Below are 17,847 nucleotides of genomic sequence, written 5' to 3'. Positions count from 1 at the left end.
ATGCTCCCTGTGTTTTGTTTTAAATAATATTGACCCATTAATTCTAAACCTGCTTGTTCCTGAAATTATACAGGATTATAGTTTGCAAACTGTGGGACAATGAAGCAAATCAAGATGAATTACAGCCCTGGTCCTCCCTCCCATCCTCTGACATCTAAAAGGGGAATAAAGTCGGTGTGAGTGTTTAAAAGAACTTTAAGCACCCACTCTCCCTTTGTTGGTGGTTTTCAGCTTTTTTTTTTTTTTTAATGTGAAATCTGATTTTGTAACTAAGAGTAGCAAATACAACTTAGTCCCAAAGAATTCACCATGGCGCAAGGGGAGGTCGGCGTGTGTGTTGGGGGGGGGAGCTCTGAAGTCTTTTGCCATTCGGGTCACCACCACCCATCCCCCCGCGATGGGCGAGGACAAACACCATCCAGGGGAATCGGGAACGAAAAGTAGCCGCTGGTTTTTCTGGGGCGAGAAAACCTGTGTTTTTGCGCTCAGGTCGCTTTTATCTGACTGAAACTTTACCTATAGCTTCTGGAGCTCAGACACTGAGTCTTTGTTCTGCATGAAACTGCTGCTGCCACTTAAAGAGATCACAGATAATGTCCCCGATTTAAGACCAGTGCTTAATGTACATTAACTGTCTTTCTTTTTTAAGCTCTGCCTCAGACCTGCGGAGGGATCACGCGGCAGTGGAGGGCAGATAAAAGCCCTTTGGACGAGGGTCACCTCGGTCCTTGTTGTTCACTTGAGAGCAGTGGAGAGGAAAATGGTCCCCACGGGCGGACTTTGGCTTCTGGAGCCGCGGGGCTCGTCCGTCCGTGCCGCCCAGAGCCTCCGTCTGGTATGGGGGAGGGGCGGCGGGAGAAGGGACTGGGAGAGGGGATTTGGGGATGGGGAGCTGGAAGCGTTAAGGAGACCTGCTGGGAGGATTTGCGTCTGCGGGTCTAAGAGTGACCTGGGAGCGCTGGGTGCAGGAGGTGAATCTCGGCCTAGTTCGCTTGCTGAAATAGAACTCTATTTCGAAGAAATCAATCAATCTGCAGGAAACAAAAATGGAAGTCGAGGTTTGGGAAGGGTTGTCACTTCCCTGACTTGAGTGGTGCGGGCTGGGGGCGGAGACTCGGGACTGATGAGAGGCCCTTTCTCCCACCTCAGCTCCTTTCCCCGGACTTCCAGAAGGAAGAATTACCCTCCTCACCCTTCCCCCGCCTCCCCACACCCATCCTCCCTCGCCCGCCGGCCCCTTTCCGCACCTCCTTTTCCCTTTAAGTGAGAAAAGCCTAGTTCCCGAGCCAGCGGAGTCGGTCCCCTCGCCCCTCCCGCTCCCATGCCGGTCCCCCCCTCCAGCCATCGCTACTGCCACCACCTCGGTTCCACTCAATCGATTTTTGCTGCATGTCAACATTTATTACCGGTGAGTGTGAGGGTATTTCTTCCTCTTCTCTAGGTCTCTTAATGATTTCTGAGCTAGTTGTGTATTAAAGTGCTTAAAGGAACCTTTAAGGTAATCTATAGCATGAACACCAACCTCCTCCGCTTAGGATCAAAGATGGCGAGCGGGAGGTCGGGCCCCCAGGAGCCCGGGCCTCCCAGGCCTTCAGTCCCCCGCCGCCCACCTCTGAGCGCCCTGAGGCAGGGGGTCTGGGACAGCAACAAGCAGACAGTTCGCGGTCTAGGGGCTTTTCCTCCCTGCCCTCCTCACCTGTTACTCCAATCCTCTCTCCCGCAGGTCCTTGGTTTTTAAACTTAAAAAATTCAAGGCCCCAAACTCTTCCTTACTCTGATCCTGAATTCAAATTAATGGAGACCTGGGGAAAGGTGGATGTAGCTCACGTTTGTCTCAATTTCCTCCCAGTTCTTAAACCTGAGTTTTACAGCCCACAGCATGATTAGAAACTTAATTCTTAAAAATATCTTGGGCAGCCTGGGCCCTGTAGGCGGTTTGATTAGGAGGCAAACCCTCCCCTTCTCCTCTAGGCCCTGTTCTTTCTCCCACTCCCACCCTCTTCCTGCGAGGTGCTGAAATCCAGGAGTCCTTTCAGGAGTGTAACAAAAAAAAAGGGGGGGGAGGAATAAAGAACGTCTTAAAAGTCCCAATATTCCTCGAAAGCCCCATAAATTAACCCTATGAAGAGCGGCGAGTTCTTTTAAGGAGAGTCTATAAAAACTTGTCGCGATCTCCCAGGAGGACAACTCCCTCCCTCCCCAAACCCCGTCGAGAATGTGACCAAACAAAGGTCTGCCCTGCAATCCACAACCTAATCCACGAGCGCCCTCGCCGCCGTCGCCAGGGCTCCCCAGCCTCCGGCGCTCACAGACGCAGCAACGCTGGGAGTCCCCGGCTCGCCGACTGAAGTTCTTGAAAGGAAAAGGGAAAACAACAATGTAATCAGATCAGAGGCCTTTATGAATATATTGATTATCCTATAGAACCCCCCTACAAGCTGCAGTTAATCTAAGCACACGGGGAAGCCAGAAACGTGGTTGACTGAGGGAAGAGAGGTCTCGGAGTAAACGGGAGAAATTTCTTATAGCAGATTTTCAGAAGGAAATTTTTTAAACTATCTATACACATTACTAATTTACTTTTTCAGGTCTTTAATCTCAAAAGTTTATTTATGACCCACCCTACTCCACCCCACCACCAAAGGAGGCCTTCTCATTGTTGCCATTCTATCTGAAAAGACAGAAACCAGAATTTATTGTGTGGAGGATACTTAACTTCATTCACTTCTGTGCCGAGTATTTTACGCATTTTATGGAAATATGGATTTTAGATTTTGTTTGAAGCTTAGAGAAGGCCTGCAAGAAACACAATGTCCCACTCAAGATGTATTTAATTCTACTTCATTACCTTTAAAAAAAAAATCATTTCCACTCCTGTTATAACATGCCTTGTTAGTAGTTCAGTGGCAGTTGTGGAAAGCAGAAGATACTGGAAGTTAAAGTTACTCAGCCAAAGAATGACTAAAAGAACCATCTAAATTCCCTTTTTAAATATTTAAAAAATATTTAATAATTATATGGTAAAGGTGTTCACTTTTAGGGGATTGTGTCGGGGACTGTATATTTTTTCTTCTTCTTCTTTCTTCTTCTCTTCTTCTTCTTCTTCTTCTTCTTCTTCTTCTTCTTCTTCTCTTCTTCTCTTCTTCTCCTTCTTCTTCTCTTCTCTTCTTCTTCTCTTCTTCTTCTCTTCTCTATTCTTCTTCTTCTCTTCTCTTCTTCTTCTTCTTCTTCTTCTTCTTCTTCTTCTTCTTCTTCTTCTTCTTCTTCTTCTTCTTCTTCTTCTTCTTCTTCTCTCAGAAGAGCTAAGAGAAGTTCAGACTCATTGGACCCTCCCTGATCAGGCTATGTGTCTGCATCCCCTGACTTTGATGGATCCTTCTAGAGCCAGTTCTCCTATTCTTCCTGCAAAAATGTTTAAGGTATTTGCCCCACACTCGTGCTTTCTGTCTTTTTCTTTTCCTATCTTTTCCCTCTTCTGTTTTTTTCTTTTTATCCACTCCAAAGTGGGGTTTTTTGTTTGTTTGTTTGCTTGCTTGTTTTTCCTGTTCTATCAACTTAGAAAACGGACCAATGATGCTGCAACCAAATGTACCTTAGAGCGTCCTTAGAGCTTCGAGACTCCCTCTACCAATGCTTTCTCTGTCCAGAAGCAGTAGTCTTTCTGCCTCCGCCAACAGTTTGCAGCAGCGGGGGACCCGCCCCCACCCCAAACCCCCCACCCTGGCCTCCCTCAGCCGGCAGTCCTGGACAAGAACATTTACCCTCGTCCCTCTAGGGAGATGAGACCTTGAGGCGTTTCTGCTGTCCCTAAGAAGACAGTGGAGCAGCATATGGAATGTGACTTGGAACCCAGATTAGCGGCTACCCAGTTCTTGGGTGCTTTCCCCCGTTCTGCTTGTCTCAACAGCCCCCTCATGTCTGCTTCTCTGGGTGGGTATCTGGGTGGGGTTGCTGTACCCACATGAAGCTTGATGGCATCGTTCTCTGTCCTCCCAGATGAACTGGCAGGGCCTTCTGTAGTGTCACTGTACAGGGCCGTTTGCGTTGTGCTGACCACGGGTCTCTGTAATTCACCCCGCTGTGTGGGGGCACAGGGGGCGGGGAACGCTGTTGTGGACTGAGGTGGACACCTTGCAGGCCATCCCCAGCGCCACAAAAGGGGCTTTGCCTGCCAGAGCCCAAAGCGACAGACGACGGGTCACTTTGTCAGAAAATAAGATAATATCAAACAAAAGAAAGTAAAATAAAACCCTTCTTATGCGGGCGCTGGGCCTCGGGGGATGTTCATTCACAGGGCTCTACTAACATCAACGCCTCCACCCTCTCCTAAAATCCATGAAATCGTAGGAGCCACTCTTATCTGATGAGGCAGGGTCTTGTTTGTCAGTTTCTCTGACAGGGGGGAAAAATCCCGCCTGCGAAGACTGGGCTGCAGCTCCCGGAACGAAACTTCCCTCATCAGCTCGGAGCCTCCTCCCCCCCTGCAGCACTGCCGGCCTGTCAACTGCCCAGCGCCAGGGGATGGCAGCCTGGACAGCTGACCGGGACCTTCTGGACCTCTGGATTCCGTGGGGACCAAGCGGCCCAGCTCTTAGAAAGACCCGCGGTGACCTCGCTCCAGCTGAACATGCCCCCAAGGGCGGCTTCGCCGTGGGCCTCACTGGCTGCCCGCACTGTGGCTCGGGCACGACCCAATCCTCCCCTTTTCTATTGACCACAACAGCTGCTTTATCTTAATGTTCATTTTTTTTGGCCGGCGACGCGGGAGAAGGGAGGTGGCAAGACTTGCCGCCTCTCATTACCCTGATGGTATTTTCAGAGGGACCCAGAGAAGTGGTGGCCCAGAGGGCAACCTACGCACCCCGCTGTACTCCTCTCGGGTCTCCGCTATGGTGTTTGCGCGTCCCTCCGGACAACAAAACCGGAATCTGATCCGCAGCTGCCGCCGTGCGCCCACTTCCCCCCTCCTCAGCCCGCAGCCCCAGGCGAGCATCGGAGCCGGGTGCTGGAGCGGCACAGCCTGCCTCCGAGTCCCGCTGGGCCGAAGCGCCCGCCCGCGCGCCCGCCGCCCCTGCACGCGCCGCTCCCGGCCTGGGCCGCGGCGTCGTGGGCGGTCTGGACTCAGCCCGGGCACAGCCTCCCGGCTGCGCCTCCGGGGACAAGAACTGGGCCCGGGCCTCCGACCCCCAACCCCCGCCCCCGCTCCTCTACCCTCTCAGAGTCGGCCCAGGGAGGCCCAGGCCGGAGGAGCCCCCGTCACATCCTCCTCACCCTCTCTCGGGCTTCTGAGCCTTCACTCCCGAGCAGCCATATACCTTGAATGGGTCGTCCCCGCCTGCCTCCCTCGACCTGCCTCTCGAAGCCCTGAGGTTGAACATTAACCAGCCGGAGCTATAGAGTGGGGTAAAACGTTACATATAAAAATGAATCATCTATCCGATCCTGGGAGTGAGGACCTATAGAGAGTTCTGCGCCGAGAGCTGCCCCGGCCAAGTCCCTGGCCCGATGCACCGACCCTTCCGGCGGCCACTTCCCCAGCGGCTGGGATTGTGTTGGGGCGGGAGGGTTAGAGGTTAACGGACCAGCATTTCTCCTTGAGTAGCTTGATACTTAGGCCTTCTAACGCAAGTGAATGTTCTTTCCTCTCACACTTGAGATACACAGAAAGATCTGAGACAGATTTCCTCTTTTCCAAAGGTTAGTAGGAGCAGCTGCAATTCCAGAAGGAGTCGCTGCCCACAGGGTCCGGAACGTAGTTTGGGCGGACATCTCCGGGAATCCGCCGCCAGCCCTGACGCTCTGGGTGGACCCTGGGAGGCAAGGCTGTGCGGGTAAAGAATGGAGCACCCCAGGCCGCCAGGAGCCAGAGGCGAGCCGCGAGGAGGGTGACGCAGGGGATGCGGGTCCTGATCCCGAGACAGACTCTGAGCAAAGCCCCGGCCAGCGATCTGGCTGAAATCCCAGGCTCAGGTGCCAGCCTAGCCCCCACTCCCCCGGACCCTGTCACTCCTACTCTCTGACCTATTTGTTTCTTTAAACATGAATATTAGAACGTTACAGTGGTACTTCAGCACTGACTTATGTGCCCAGTCAAATGTACAGAACATATGAAAAGATAACAGCTGGAGAAGCAGTGAACCTCCTGAATTCTTGTGCCCTCACCTGGAAACATTAGCAAATCCCTGAAAAGGAAGGTCATTTCCTTCCTGTATCCCGTCTCTTTCCTTCTCCCTCATTCAAGAAAAGAGAGAAAGTAGGTGCAAACAAGAGAAAGATGTGATGTTACAAGAGCTTTCAGGAATTGCCAACCAACGCGAAGAAAAATTCTTGTACCTCTTAAGAAGACTGGTGTATTTCTATGCAAAATAGCTGCTTTACTCAAAACAGAGTGCCTAACCTATAGTAACTTCTCAGCAAATATTTTTTGAGCAGGTAACCCCCTCCCCTTGGACCCTCCTTCTGACCTGTTCATTGAAGCAGCACCATTTTTACTGAGAGCATTCACCCGAATCTTTGTATTTAGGTGTGCGATCAAGTAGCCATGGTGGTGTGTATGTCTGGGGTGAACTCTGCCTCATTCCACTACTCTTATGCTCATGTCTTAGCTTCTTCAAGGTCACCTGCTATTCACAGCCTGTATAGTGATCCTGAGAGTTTCAGGGGATGGGGGAGAGAGGCAACTGAGATATTGGGGAACACGGTTTTCAGACAATCAGCAAGGCATCAAGCATGTGGTGAGTACTATGCATGTATATTAGTTGGACATTAAACAGTTCCAGAAGAAATGGCTTTGAGCTTAAGATGTAGTTAAAGGATGTCATCACTTCATGTAGTGTCAATGCTCTAACTTTAGTGCATTCAATATTCTATGTGGTTCTCTTAGAGCAACAGAGCCCAAGTTTGTCATCACTCAGCTTTGTGTTACCCCTCTTCCCCAAGAAAAAGAGAATTGACTCAAATGTTCTATCAGTTAGCTCCTCAGAGAGAATGAACACATCAAAGCAAATAAATAAAAAGAGGTATGAATCATACTCAGTTGCCCTCCAGTGACTTAGAGACATAGAAAAACATAGGTAGATAAAGGACATTTACTTTTAAAGGTGTGTGTGGTTGGAAAAGGGGGTATTATAAAGGGTATTGCAGTGCTCAAACTGTCTTCTCCCCCACCAAATTACCATGTTATCTGACACCCTCAATCTATTTGTGTCCTGAGTAACAGACAGTTTGACCAAAAGGTCCTAGACTAGAGGGCTTGGGTGATTGGAAACAAGTTTGACAAGAAAGGAATCTGGGTGGGTAGAAGTGGAGAGAGGATGAGGCCACAGTGGCTGGAGAAGCCCAGCAACTGTTAAGTCTCTGCCAGACCCTGCATTCACATGAAATGCCTTGTCAGAGAACAGGGGATTAGGAAGAGCTATCAATACAGCTTCATGGGTGGGAGAAATTTACACATCTCTCCACATCCCTTTTCTTTGCCTTCCCTTTATTTACTACCTTCTTCGTGTCCTCCTCCTTTTTGCCCTTCTCCCATCTCAGGAGACTCTCCCCAGAATTCTAAATGCTCCTGGATTATCCTTGGCTTGTCCCCTCTTTTGAGTTAAGACTTCAGATTGTTTGCAGTGTTTACTCTTCCAGATATGAAACGTTGTTTTATCCAATCCAGAATTTACCTGTAAACCATTTGTATTCATAAATATGGAGTGCTTGTATAAATAATAAAGGTGTCAGGGCCAGTAAGTAAAGCATGCAATATGGGAATCTGTATTTTCATAGCAACAGAGGGACTGTACTTTGCACGTTCTTTAATAAAGCCCCACTGCATGTTGGGTATCCTGGAAGGGTCAGTGAGCACACTCCTTTCATTCCAGGCAACATTACCCTTAGCATTATGACTACCAAAGTGGTAAATCTCAGCTTAGTTTACTATTCTTAGTGTGGAAGCTCCTTCTCTGCCTGAAATCACCACCTGTATATTTGCATACATTGTCAAAATTATGTGTTCCTGGAGAAGACAGATACCGTCCTGTGTAGAGTTTATGTGCTAATATAAGTTCCTTTCTGCATCTTTCCATATAAAAGTATTTCTCTTTCTTGTGTTATGTCCTATTGTTATTAGCTCAAGCAGTATTTTATAGAGGTTTTTCTTCTTTTTATGGTTGGAAAACACCTTTATTGTCATTCTGTAACTTTCAGATTAGGACTTGGTAGAAAGACTTCTTCCTCCACAGAAGAGCTGCCACATTTCTATCCTCCTTTGATTTCTTTTTTTTCTAATTTCTTCCAACATCTGTCCCAGATGTAAGTCTAAATCTCACATCTCTCTCCCTTTTTAATTTTTAAAATTTCAGTTCTGGGCACTCATTTTTCCCATACCTGAAAATTATCCCTTGTCCATACTACTCCTTTGTCGTTTACTATGTGGAGCATTTTAATGAATTAACATTTGGGGGATCATTTTCTTTTAGGTTTTTTATGGGAGCCTGGCATAACAGTTGGCAAACAGTAGATGTTCAATAAATGCCAACTGATCAAACAGTATAATTAAAACTTTGTTCACAAAAATCAAAGATCAAAGACATTAAAATCTATTTAATTGGCATGAATTAAACTTCAGATTAATTCTAATTAATTTCTAATATTTTCTCAATAAATCAGATATTTGAAAGAATTCTATAGAAAAAATTTCAACTTAAACTTTTTTACCACCACTTCATCTTTATGTGAGAATTTTTAGGATAATAATTCATATTGTTCATCATTTTCATTAATGTTCATAAGACATTGGACACATTTTAATGTTTCCTGATATATCTTTATTAAAATAAACATTTAAAAATATATCTATAACGTGGGAAACGTGTGTGGTGAGGGAGACAGGGAGGAGATGTGCATGTGTGTGGTGTGTAGTGTGTGAAGGGGGGTGAGGAGACACATAGATGACAGAATTTTCCAGTTTACAATGTCACAACCTAAGATTATTTTACTAGTTGAGATTATGATCCCCAATTCTCATAGTTATTTTACACTTTTAAAAACTTTACTATTCACAATATACAGTAAAACGCAGTGCATCAAAATATACTTGGACAAAGTTGTCTTTTCACTTTTGTAGTTAGAAATAAGGAAACTTGAGACGTTAAATAAAAATGTTAGTCAACCCTAAAACAACACAAAAGTATTCGTCCAATCAGATGTTGATTAAAATCATAAGCTAAACAAACCACAGTAACTTTTTTCTGCTGATTTTTGCCCAGATAGCTTCAAATATTTTTAATTAATTTATTGGTGGCAAATATTCCTTAGATCACTTACCTCATTCACTCCCACTTTCCAGCTACTACCATAAAAATAAACACACATCACTACATCAATGGGTAGTGATGAGACAACTATGATGAGACAACTTTTGATGAGACAACTATGAAGCATTTAGTAATTCTTATACTAGAGAAAATATTTTGTCTTATCACGCTAAATAAAGGAGCAAACAAACAAACATATATGAACAAATACGTAAATGTAGGGATTGGAATGGTAGGGTGTTAACAGTGAGGTGGGTTTTGCAGTGCCTATAGGGCTTTCAAAGACCCCAGTTTCTACTGAAGAATCACTAGTCCTGGCTTCGTTGTTTCTTAGAAGGCACTCTAGGGAGGGTTAGATGACTGGAAATTTGAAAAATCAAGGGGAATGATGATTGGGAACTTACAAAATGTGATGGAGTAGATAGATATTTTTGATCGGCTCAGGCACTACAATCATCATTTTAAAAAATTATCTACACACTCAAAATAGGAGGCCAATATTATTTTCACAGCACTCTACATATACTGATGCTCAGAAGTATCTTGCCTCAGGCTACCTGGTTAGAGTAGCAGAAATGAACCTAGGATAGGACTCAAATCAGGCACAATCTGACAAGAGGCTTGTACTCCCAACCACTAAGCAAACTGCCACTGTGAAAGAATTTAGTCTTCTGCATTACTTTCTGTTGATGTGATTAGAAAATGTCATTCATGACTATTACCAAAAAGTGTACAAATAACAAATGTTGGCAAGGGTGTGAAGAAAGGGGAACCCTTGTACACTGTTAGTGGGAAGGTACATTGGTGCAGACACTGGAAAACAGTATGGAGGTTTCTCAAAAACTAAAACTAGAATTACCATATGACCCAACAATTCCACTCTTGGGTATATATCTGAAAAAAAAGAATCTACTAATTTGAAAAGATACATGCACCCCAGTGTTCATAGCAGCATTATTTACAATTTCCAGGATATAGAAGCAACCTAAGCGTCCATAAGCAGACTAATGGATAAAGAAGACATGGTAGATATAACCAATGGAATACTACTCAGCCATAGAAAAAGAATAAAATTTTGTCATTTGCAACAACATGGATGGACTTGTGATGCTAAGTGAAATCAGTAGGATAGAGAAAGATAAACAATCTATGAAATCACTTATGTATGGAATCTAAAAAATATAACAAACTAGTGAATATAATAAAAAAAAAAAGAAGCTGATTCACAGATATAGAGAACAAACTAGTGGTTACAAGTGGGTAGGGGGAGCGGGAATATAGGTGTGAGGAAGTTGAAGGTACAAACTACTGGATGTAAGACAGGCTCATGGATGTATTGTACAACACAGAATATAGCTGATATTTTGTAACAAGTATAAATGGAAAGTAATCTTTAAAAATTGTATAAAATTAAAAATTTTTTAAAAAGAAAATACCATTTATAAAAGGCATACGTATTAAGGAAATATATGAAAATAATATTACCTCATTAGTTTATGAGATGAATAGTGTAGTGACTTAGCCAATCAAAAGTAAATTTGTTCTACTCTTTTCGCATGTGTTTCAAGGAATATTTCTTAGACTAAAGCAATAGGTATGACCTCCTAAGATATTTTGAAATGTGACATTTTGGATATGTTAGGAAAAGGAGAAAACTCTTGCTAATATTAAAGAAAGGATACACAAACACACACACAGACATCAGCTGGCATATGAGCAAGTGCATTTTCCTTGGTCTTGTACACTAAAACCTGCTTCATTCTTCATTCTTCTTGCCTCTCTTCACCCCTGTTGTCCACTTTTGAGGCTGACTTGCGATCTCAGCTTAGACATTCCTACTCTGCAAAAGGCCTCCCTGATATTTTGGCCTTGGCTTAGGTCAAGGTTTCCCTCCTGTGTGCTCCCATAGCCATAGCAAAGCACATAACGCACTTCCCCGTGAATTTAACACTCTTGAAGCGTATAGGCCAGCTATTTTGAAGAATGTCTCCATTTGCTTTGCATGTGTGTGATATTTTCACGTTATTAGACTCAGATTACATTTATCTTCTATGATATTCAGGAATATTACAGAAGTGATGCTGTGTTCTTAGGCACATAGTGCCCGTTTAGACGATGTTTGGTGGTGTTACATTGATCACCTGATTAAGGTGGTGTCTGTTAGCTTCTCTATCATATTGTTACATTTTTCCCCACTGTAGTTAGTATTTCACGAGAAGCTTCATGGTGAGAAACTGAAGTCCCCTGCCAACAACCGTGTGTGACCTTGGAAGGAGATCCTCCAGTTCTTCAAATGTGTGCAAGCCCTGGCTGACAGCTTGACTGCAACCTAAGCTGATTCCAGATTTCTGACCCATAAAACTGTGTGAGATGAATATTTATTGTTATAAGATGTTAAGTTTTGGAGTTATTTGTTACATTGCCATAGATAACTAAGACACTATATATCATTTCCTATCTTCCAAAAGTTTTTGTCACTTTTCACCTGTTGTAGTCTTTTCTCATCTTCACTTAGGGGTTTTTTCTTTTTTTTTTTTTTCCTTCTTTTTTGCTGCCATTTTAATTGCACTTGGAGGAAAACAAAGATAAATCTATTCAATTCTCCACATTTTATCAGCAGTCCAAAGAAGTGAATGTTAAGCACAGATATGAAAGAGAGAAAGGGTAGGACTTAATGATGCTGTGTAAGAAAAAATTTGAGACAGAAGAAACATAAGAAAAACACTAAGAGGCAGAAGAATACATTTACAGAAAATAATAAGCAACGGAAAAAGATTTTAATTCCATATTTAGTAAATATAATTCTGATATTTTTTAAGTATAATTTTAAGAATACTTGTTTTATCTGTCCAGCCTCATACTCTCATCCATGGGTAGAACGGTCCACCTTTGGAGGAGCTGCTTTTCCCTTTACTCAAGCTGTGCTGTTCCAGTGGAGGCTGCCAATGACAGAACTGGTCACTCTGTTCACAAGAGGAGGCATATGACCGAGGCTGGCCCTGTGGTCCCTCTCTGGGAATTTTCAAATTGGATTTAGAGAAGAGAAATAGTCCTTTTCATGATGAAGAGATGCTGTGTCAAAAGGCAGGTTCTGCAGGGCAGAAGGGTTGCAGTGCCTAGCAAGACAGAAAGCTGACTCAGAGAAGCACAAATGAGAGCTGGCTGGGGACAGTCTAGCTGTGTCCCTGTTCCTGTGATCCTGGAGGTCCAGCTAAATCCATGCCCTTCCTGAGACATTGCTTATCAGGTCAGTATATTTCCTGTTTTGCCCACAGTAGTTCAAATTGAGTTTTTGTTACTTGCAACCCAAAGAGTTCTTCTTCAATAGAGGGTCCCCAATAAATAGTCTTCTTCCCTGGAGAGAGCAGAAGAAAGTGTCTTTGGAGCCATGATTTGAGAGAAACTTTGGGTATCTTCAGGGGCTCCAGTGTGAGCAGAAAAATCTCATCTTCTAGAGGCCCTCTGCTAACACTCCCTGGGAAATCCTGACATGGGGAAGAAGGAGAGTTGTGCACATAAAAACACACACACACACCTGTCCAGCTTTTTTGCCAATACAATAATATTTACTGAAGGTCTATTATATTTCAGGCACTTTCACAAACATCTGTTCTGCATTAGCCTAAGAAACTTGATTTTTTTTCAGACTGTTCCTAATTATAGATGAGACAATACTTTGCATATAAAAGATGTTAAATATTAGTCTTTATGAAATGGGAAAGTTATGAGCAAAGACTCATCGTGTGTACCTTTCTATACTTTCTCTGTTTAACCACCGGTTTGGGTGTCTCTTTTACTTTCATAATAAAAGGTTACCCCAAGAAACTTGAGGCAAGATGTCAAATGCAAATGCTATTTCAGTATTACTATTTGAATGACTTGTTTCTAAAGACATTTTGAAAAAGACTGTAAAAAGTGAACAAAAAATCCAAATTAAACTATAACTAAATAGCGTGACTTGCCTTGAAATTCTAGCTTTATTTATGTAAGTTTGTGTCCTCCAAAGGAGCGGACTGAAACAAGTCAGACCAAATCTATATAAACAGACTCAGGTTTAGGAGAACTGTCGTGTTAAAGGCATTAATTCCAACTTTGATTATTACTTTGAAACTTGGACAAGTAGTGTTTGTCCAGTAATTTCTCATGTGTTTTTCTCCCTCTCAGTCTTCTTGGGGGAAAATGGTTATGACAGCTTAAAGTTCTTTTCTGAAGAAATTTCCATACTGGCAAAGGTACCAACTTTTCACTTTCGCAGTGGGTGGTCCGGCACAGAAATTCCCCAGTGGCTGAGATTCTGGAGCCTGGCTGGGCCTCCCATAAGCTACACTGTTTAAACATTTTTATATGTAATTTAAGATGTGAACTGTTATAATTAAAAATGGGTAATTAGATTTTTCCCATTGGAAAGTTGTAAGGAATTCCCAGCATATTCTGTAGAGTTAAGACTATAAGTCTGTGTCAGAAATTAAATTTCTTCTTGCTCGCTTTTTAAAAAATAATGTCCTATCTTAATTCCTTACTTCTCTTTTCCATTTTTTATCCTGTATTCTATACTCCTCATTTTTTTCTTAATTGTTAAATATACACGTATATTTAAAATATAATTCATATGTTTTTGTTTTTGAAATAATTCTTTTATTTAATAAAAAGTAATTGAACACTGTTGTAAGACTCTGTGCTAGAAAAAATAAAGGATAGGAAGCTAATATTTATTAAGATAAGTGTTCTATTCTCAACACCTCAGTTAATTATGAAAACAAATCTATGAAATAGGTACTGCTATTCCCATTTTACAGATGAGGAAACTGTGTTGCTAAGAGATTAATTAATTTGCCTAAGATCACCTAACTAGGAACCAGTAAAACTGAATTTAAATCTGGGATTGTTTGCCCTCCAAAGATTTTTCTCTTAACCACAATATACTGTGTTTCTACTCATTAACCCAAACCAATATATAATACTACCCAACTCATTCTGTGATGGTTTCAACTCAGAAACAACCACCTCTAAGTAACACAGATGTGCTAACTACTACATACAGAATGATACTATGTCAGTAGAAAGCTTAAAATATATAAGAAGAGATAAGTCATGTAAGCATATAACTGGAACCTAAGTTAGAAGTCAGTCAGCACCTTAGGAGTCTTATAAAGTACCTGGGACTTTCAGAAAAGAGTGAGCATACTTCTGGTTAGGAGGATTAAGACATCACGTTTGAGATTCCTTTTGATTTTGACTTTGAAAGATGGGCAGGGTTTTAAGAGAAGTGAAGGGAGAGCATTTCAGGCAGAGCAAAAAGCACAACAAAGACTTAATAGTAGCTGTGTGAGTTTGGTGAACCAAGAAAAATCCAGTCTGGGGAAGTGGTGAAAGATAAGGCTGGCAAACGGAACTGTGGCTAGAATGTGGCAGTCATTGAAAGCTAGACTAAAAAGTTTGGAGTTCATTGTGTAGGCCCTGAGCAGATGGAAGTGAGGTTTTTGAGTAGCATAGTAAATGGATAGATGCTGTGCTTTAGTGACTTAATGTGGTGAGGATGTGTAACCAAATTGCCACAAGAATTAAACTAAAAGTTTTAAATTGGTGCATGATAGAGAGAAAAGAGGAAATAGAGCTGAGAAAGTTGGGAAAAAAAAAAACTACACTGGATGAGTTTAGGGAAAGGGCAAATTCATACAAACTTCAAGTTTTTGAATAATAAACTTCCGTTATTCTGACTGAATGATGCGGCCATTAGCAGAAATATGGAAATGCTATTCATTTTGAAGAGTAATTTCTTAAATTGGGTGAACAAGAAAAGGAATCACGGCAAGAAAGACAGTGAGAAATACAGTTTTGGAATTGCAACATCGGCAAGGCCAGATTTTCCAGATACAAAATTCCCCCATTGATGCGTTCAACCAAGACTGATTTTACTGAGAGGGCAAGTTGATGGCAACCTGTTATGATTTGTAAGGCAGCCCAAAGTTTGTCAAAACTTTTATTTGTTAGCCGTATCAGAAAATCCGCACCATAAGATGTCTTAAGATGGATTCAGGCATCAACAACAAAAGGTTCCTAAGTATCATTAGATTGCCCAACTTCTTTAAGAAAAAAAAAGTCAAACTTTCATAGAGATTGAAAAAGATTCCCGTCTTGGAATGCTGGGGGCAGGCTTTGGTGGGGTATTGGTACAGGCAAGAGGAGCTGGGTACCAAGAAACTTGGGGGGGGGGGGAAATTCATGATCTCTCAATAATTTAGTAAACAATTCACCCATTAAAAATATTTTTGAAGGATCAACCAGGCATAGGGCATCTTGCTAAGTCCAATGGGAGAAAACAACAGCAATGACAAAAAAAACAAAAACAAAAACAAAAACAAAAAACCTGTTTCTATTCTTATGTGGTTCGGTGAGCAAAGATAATGAATTTATCTTATCTCATAATTTGGTTACTGGCTGATATTTTGTGTACAGCCCTAGCAAATAAGTTACATGTTTCCAGATTAGAAAATTCAAAGCATTATAACCTTTTGTACTCATTTGTGAGGGTTTTGTCTGTCTAATTCATCCGTCTTTCAAAATGCACTAGAGTTCCTGGTAAAGTTGGAGCTGCCCATTGTTCAGTGCACTATATCATCATGGTGCGTGGGAGAACTGGACTCTTATTTATGTTGGACAGAAAATTAACTTAATGTATGTGCTATTTCTGTAATGGTGCAGGTGAGGATATATGTACTTACTTTATCAACTTTAAATGTATAAATAGACCTAGAGACACAAGTGTATAGCAAGATTTTTATCAACACATTGCATTTTTAAAATTCCATAGCATAGCATACTTATCAACAATTCAAAGCTGGGGAGTATTGTTGATATGAGAGTTAAAATTCAAAAACATCTGAATAGGTTGAAATAAAGAATTGAAACTACAATTGGAATTTAATGTTCAATATGGGTAATTTTTATGTTTAAAAAAATCAGTAAATACCAAAAGTGATGAAGTTGGCTTAATAGATTAAAATTAAATTATCAGGGATTTTAGTGGATGTAGTAGCCAGCCTTCACGATTTATTCCAGGTTCCTATAATTCACATCTTGTAGCCCCCTTTCACGATGAATAAGTTTGATCTATGTCACTAATAGGCTTTGTGGAAATAATGATGTGTGCTTCCAAGGCTGGGGCATAAAAGATATGGCAGCTTCTGCTGTACTTCTTTTGGATCACTTTCTCTGGGGGAGAAGTAGCTGCCATGAGGACACTCAGGCTGCCCTATGAAGTAAATCCATGTGGTAAGGAACTGAGGCTGCCTGCCAACAGCCAGTAGGAACTTTCCAGCCATGTGAAAGAACATCTCTGAAGCAGAACCTACAGCTTCAGTTAAACTTTCAGATGGCTACAACCTCAGCCACTCTCCTGAATCCAACCTCATGAAAGACCTTGAACTAGGACCACTCAGTTAAGCTGCCCCCAAATTCCTGACTCTGAGAAACTGAGATACTAAATGTTTATTGATGTTTTGAGGCACTAAATTTTGCAGTAATTTTATTGACACATTAGTAGATAATATATTTGGAAGTGGGCTGCTGCCATAACAAATCCTAAAAATGTGGGTAAGGCATTGGAATTAGGCAGTGGCAGAAACTAAAAGAATGTTGAAGACAGTATTAGTGGAAGTTGAAAATGTCTTGAACAGACTAATTATAAGCCTCATAGTCTCTGAAGAGGCTGCTGGTGAGGAAAACGTTACTGGAAACCGAGAAAAGGAGAACAGTTTTATGATGTTGGCAGAAGGTTGAGCAACACTGTCACCTGCAGTGATGTGGGACCTGAAAAATGTATCTAATAACATGAATGATCTAGTTAAGAGATTTTCAGTTAGAGTGTTAACGTTGCTGCTTGCTTTCTTCTTTCTGCTTATGGTCAAATGAGAAAGAGGTAAGATAAGCTAAAGGAAGGATTGTTAAACCAAAAAAAGCCAAGACTTGTTAGTCTTGAAAACTGCCAGCCTCTCGAGATGGGATACAATGCAAAAACAAAGAAATGGCTTCTGAGCAAAGATTAAATCCAGGTACTGTGAGACAAACATAGTATAAAAATGAAGCTGACACTATGACTGTACAGTCCTTTGTTAAGATTTGCTAAGGTTACAACTCAAGAGAGCTATTCAGTCGACATTAGGGCTTCTAGGAAGCTTAAGTGTACTGTCCTTCAGTCATCTTAGCAGAAATCCTACATAAATAAGGAATTATCTCAAACAGATTTGTAGGTGTGGCTTTTGTATAATGGAGTAAACCTTAGTAAGATTCACAGGAGACCCACAAAATTTTAAAGATTATTTTATTGTTAGAAACATCAGCAGCTTGGACTGAAAGGAACAGATATAGAACAAAAGGAAAAGAGGCCTTTGGACCTAAAGACTTCTATAGGCAGGAACCAGACTGAGAAAACTACACAGCTTTAAACCTAGACTACCTTCATGGAAAAATAAATTGACTCACAATGCAGACCAGGAGCTTAGAGGTCACAGTGAAGAGTCATGGAAAGCCATCCCCAAGACGCAGC

The 17,847-nt window shown here is 42.2% G+C and overlaps 1 protein-coding gene and 1 long non-coding RNA gene across 2 annotated transcripts; both read left to right on the top strand.

Moving 5' to 3' along the window:
- Window positions 1-734: 734 nt before the first annotated feature.
- Window positions 735-13,882, top strand: LOC116657961. Its single transcript, XR_004313149.1, has 4 exons — window positions 735-835; window positions 1,150-1,408; window positions 3,298-3,419; window positions 11,504-13,882. It is a non-coding gene; the product is annotated as an uncharacterized LOC116657961 (long non-coding RNA).
- LOC116657957 lies at window positions 852-5,690 on the top strand. Its single transcript, XM_032461857.1, has 2 exons — window positions 852-1,058; window positions 4,400-5,690. Exon 2 carries the CDS (start codon window positions 4,737-4,739, stop codon window positions 5,379-5,381), a length of 645 nt encoding a protein of 214 aa, XP_032317748.1. The 5' UTR covers window positions 852-1,058; window positions 4,400-4,736; the 3' UTR covers window positions 5,382-5,690.
- Window positions 13,883-17,847: the final 3,965 nt, after the last annotated feature.

The sequence above is a fragment of the Camelus ferus genome, chromosome 2 (genome assembly GCF_009834535.1).
Source record: "Camelus ferus isolate YT-003-E chromosome 2, BCGSAC_Cfer_1.0, whole genome shotgun sequence".
NCBI lineage: Eukaryota > Metazoa > Chordata > Mammalia > Artiodactyla > Camelidae > Camelus > Camelus ferus.
This window is presented reverse-complemented; position numbering and strand designations above follow the sequence as displayed.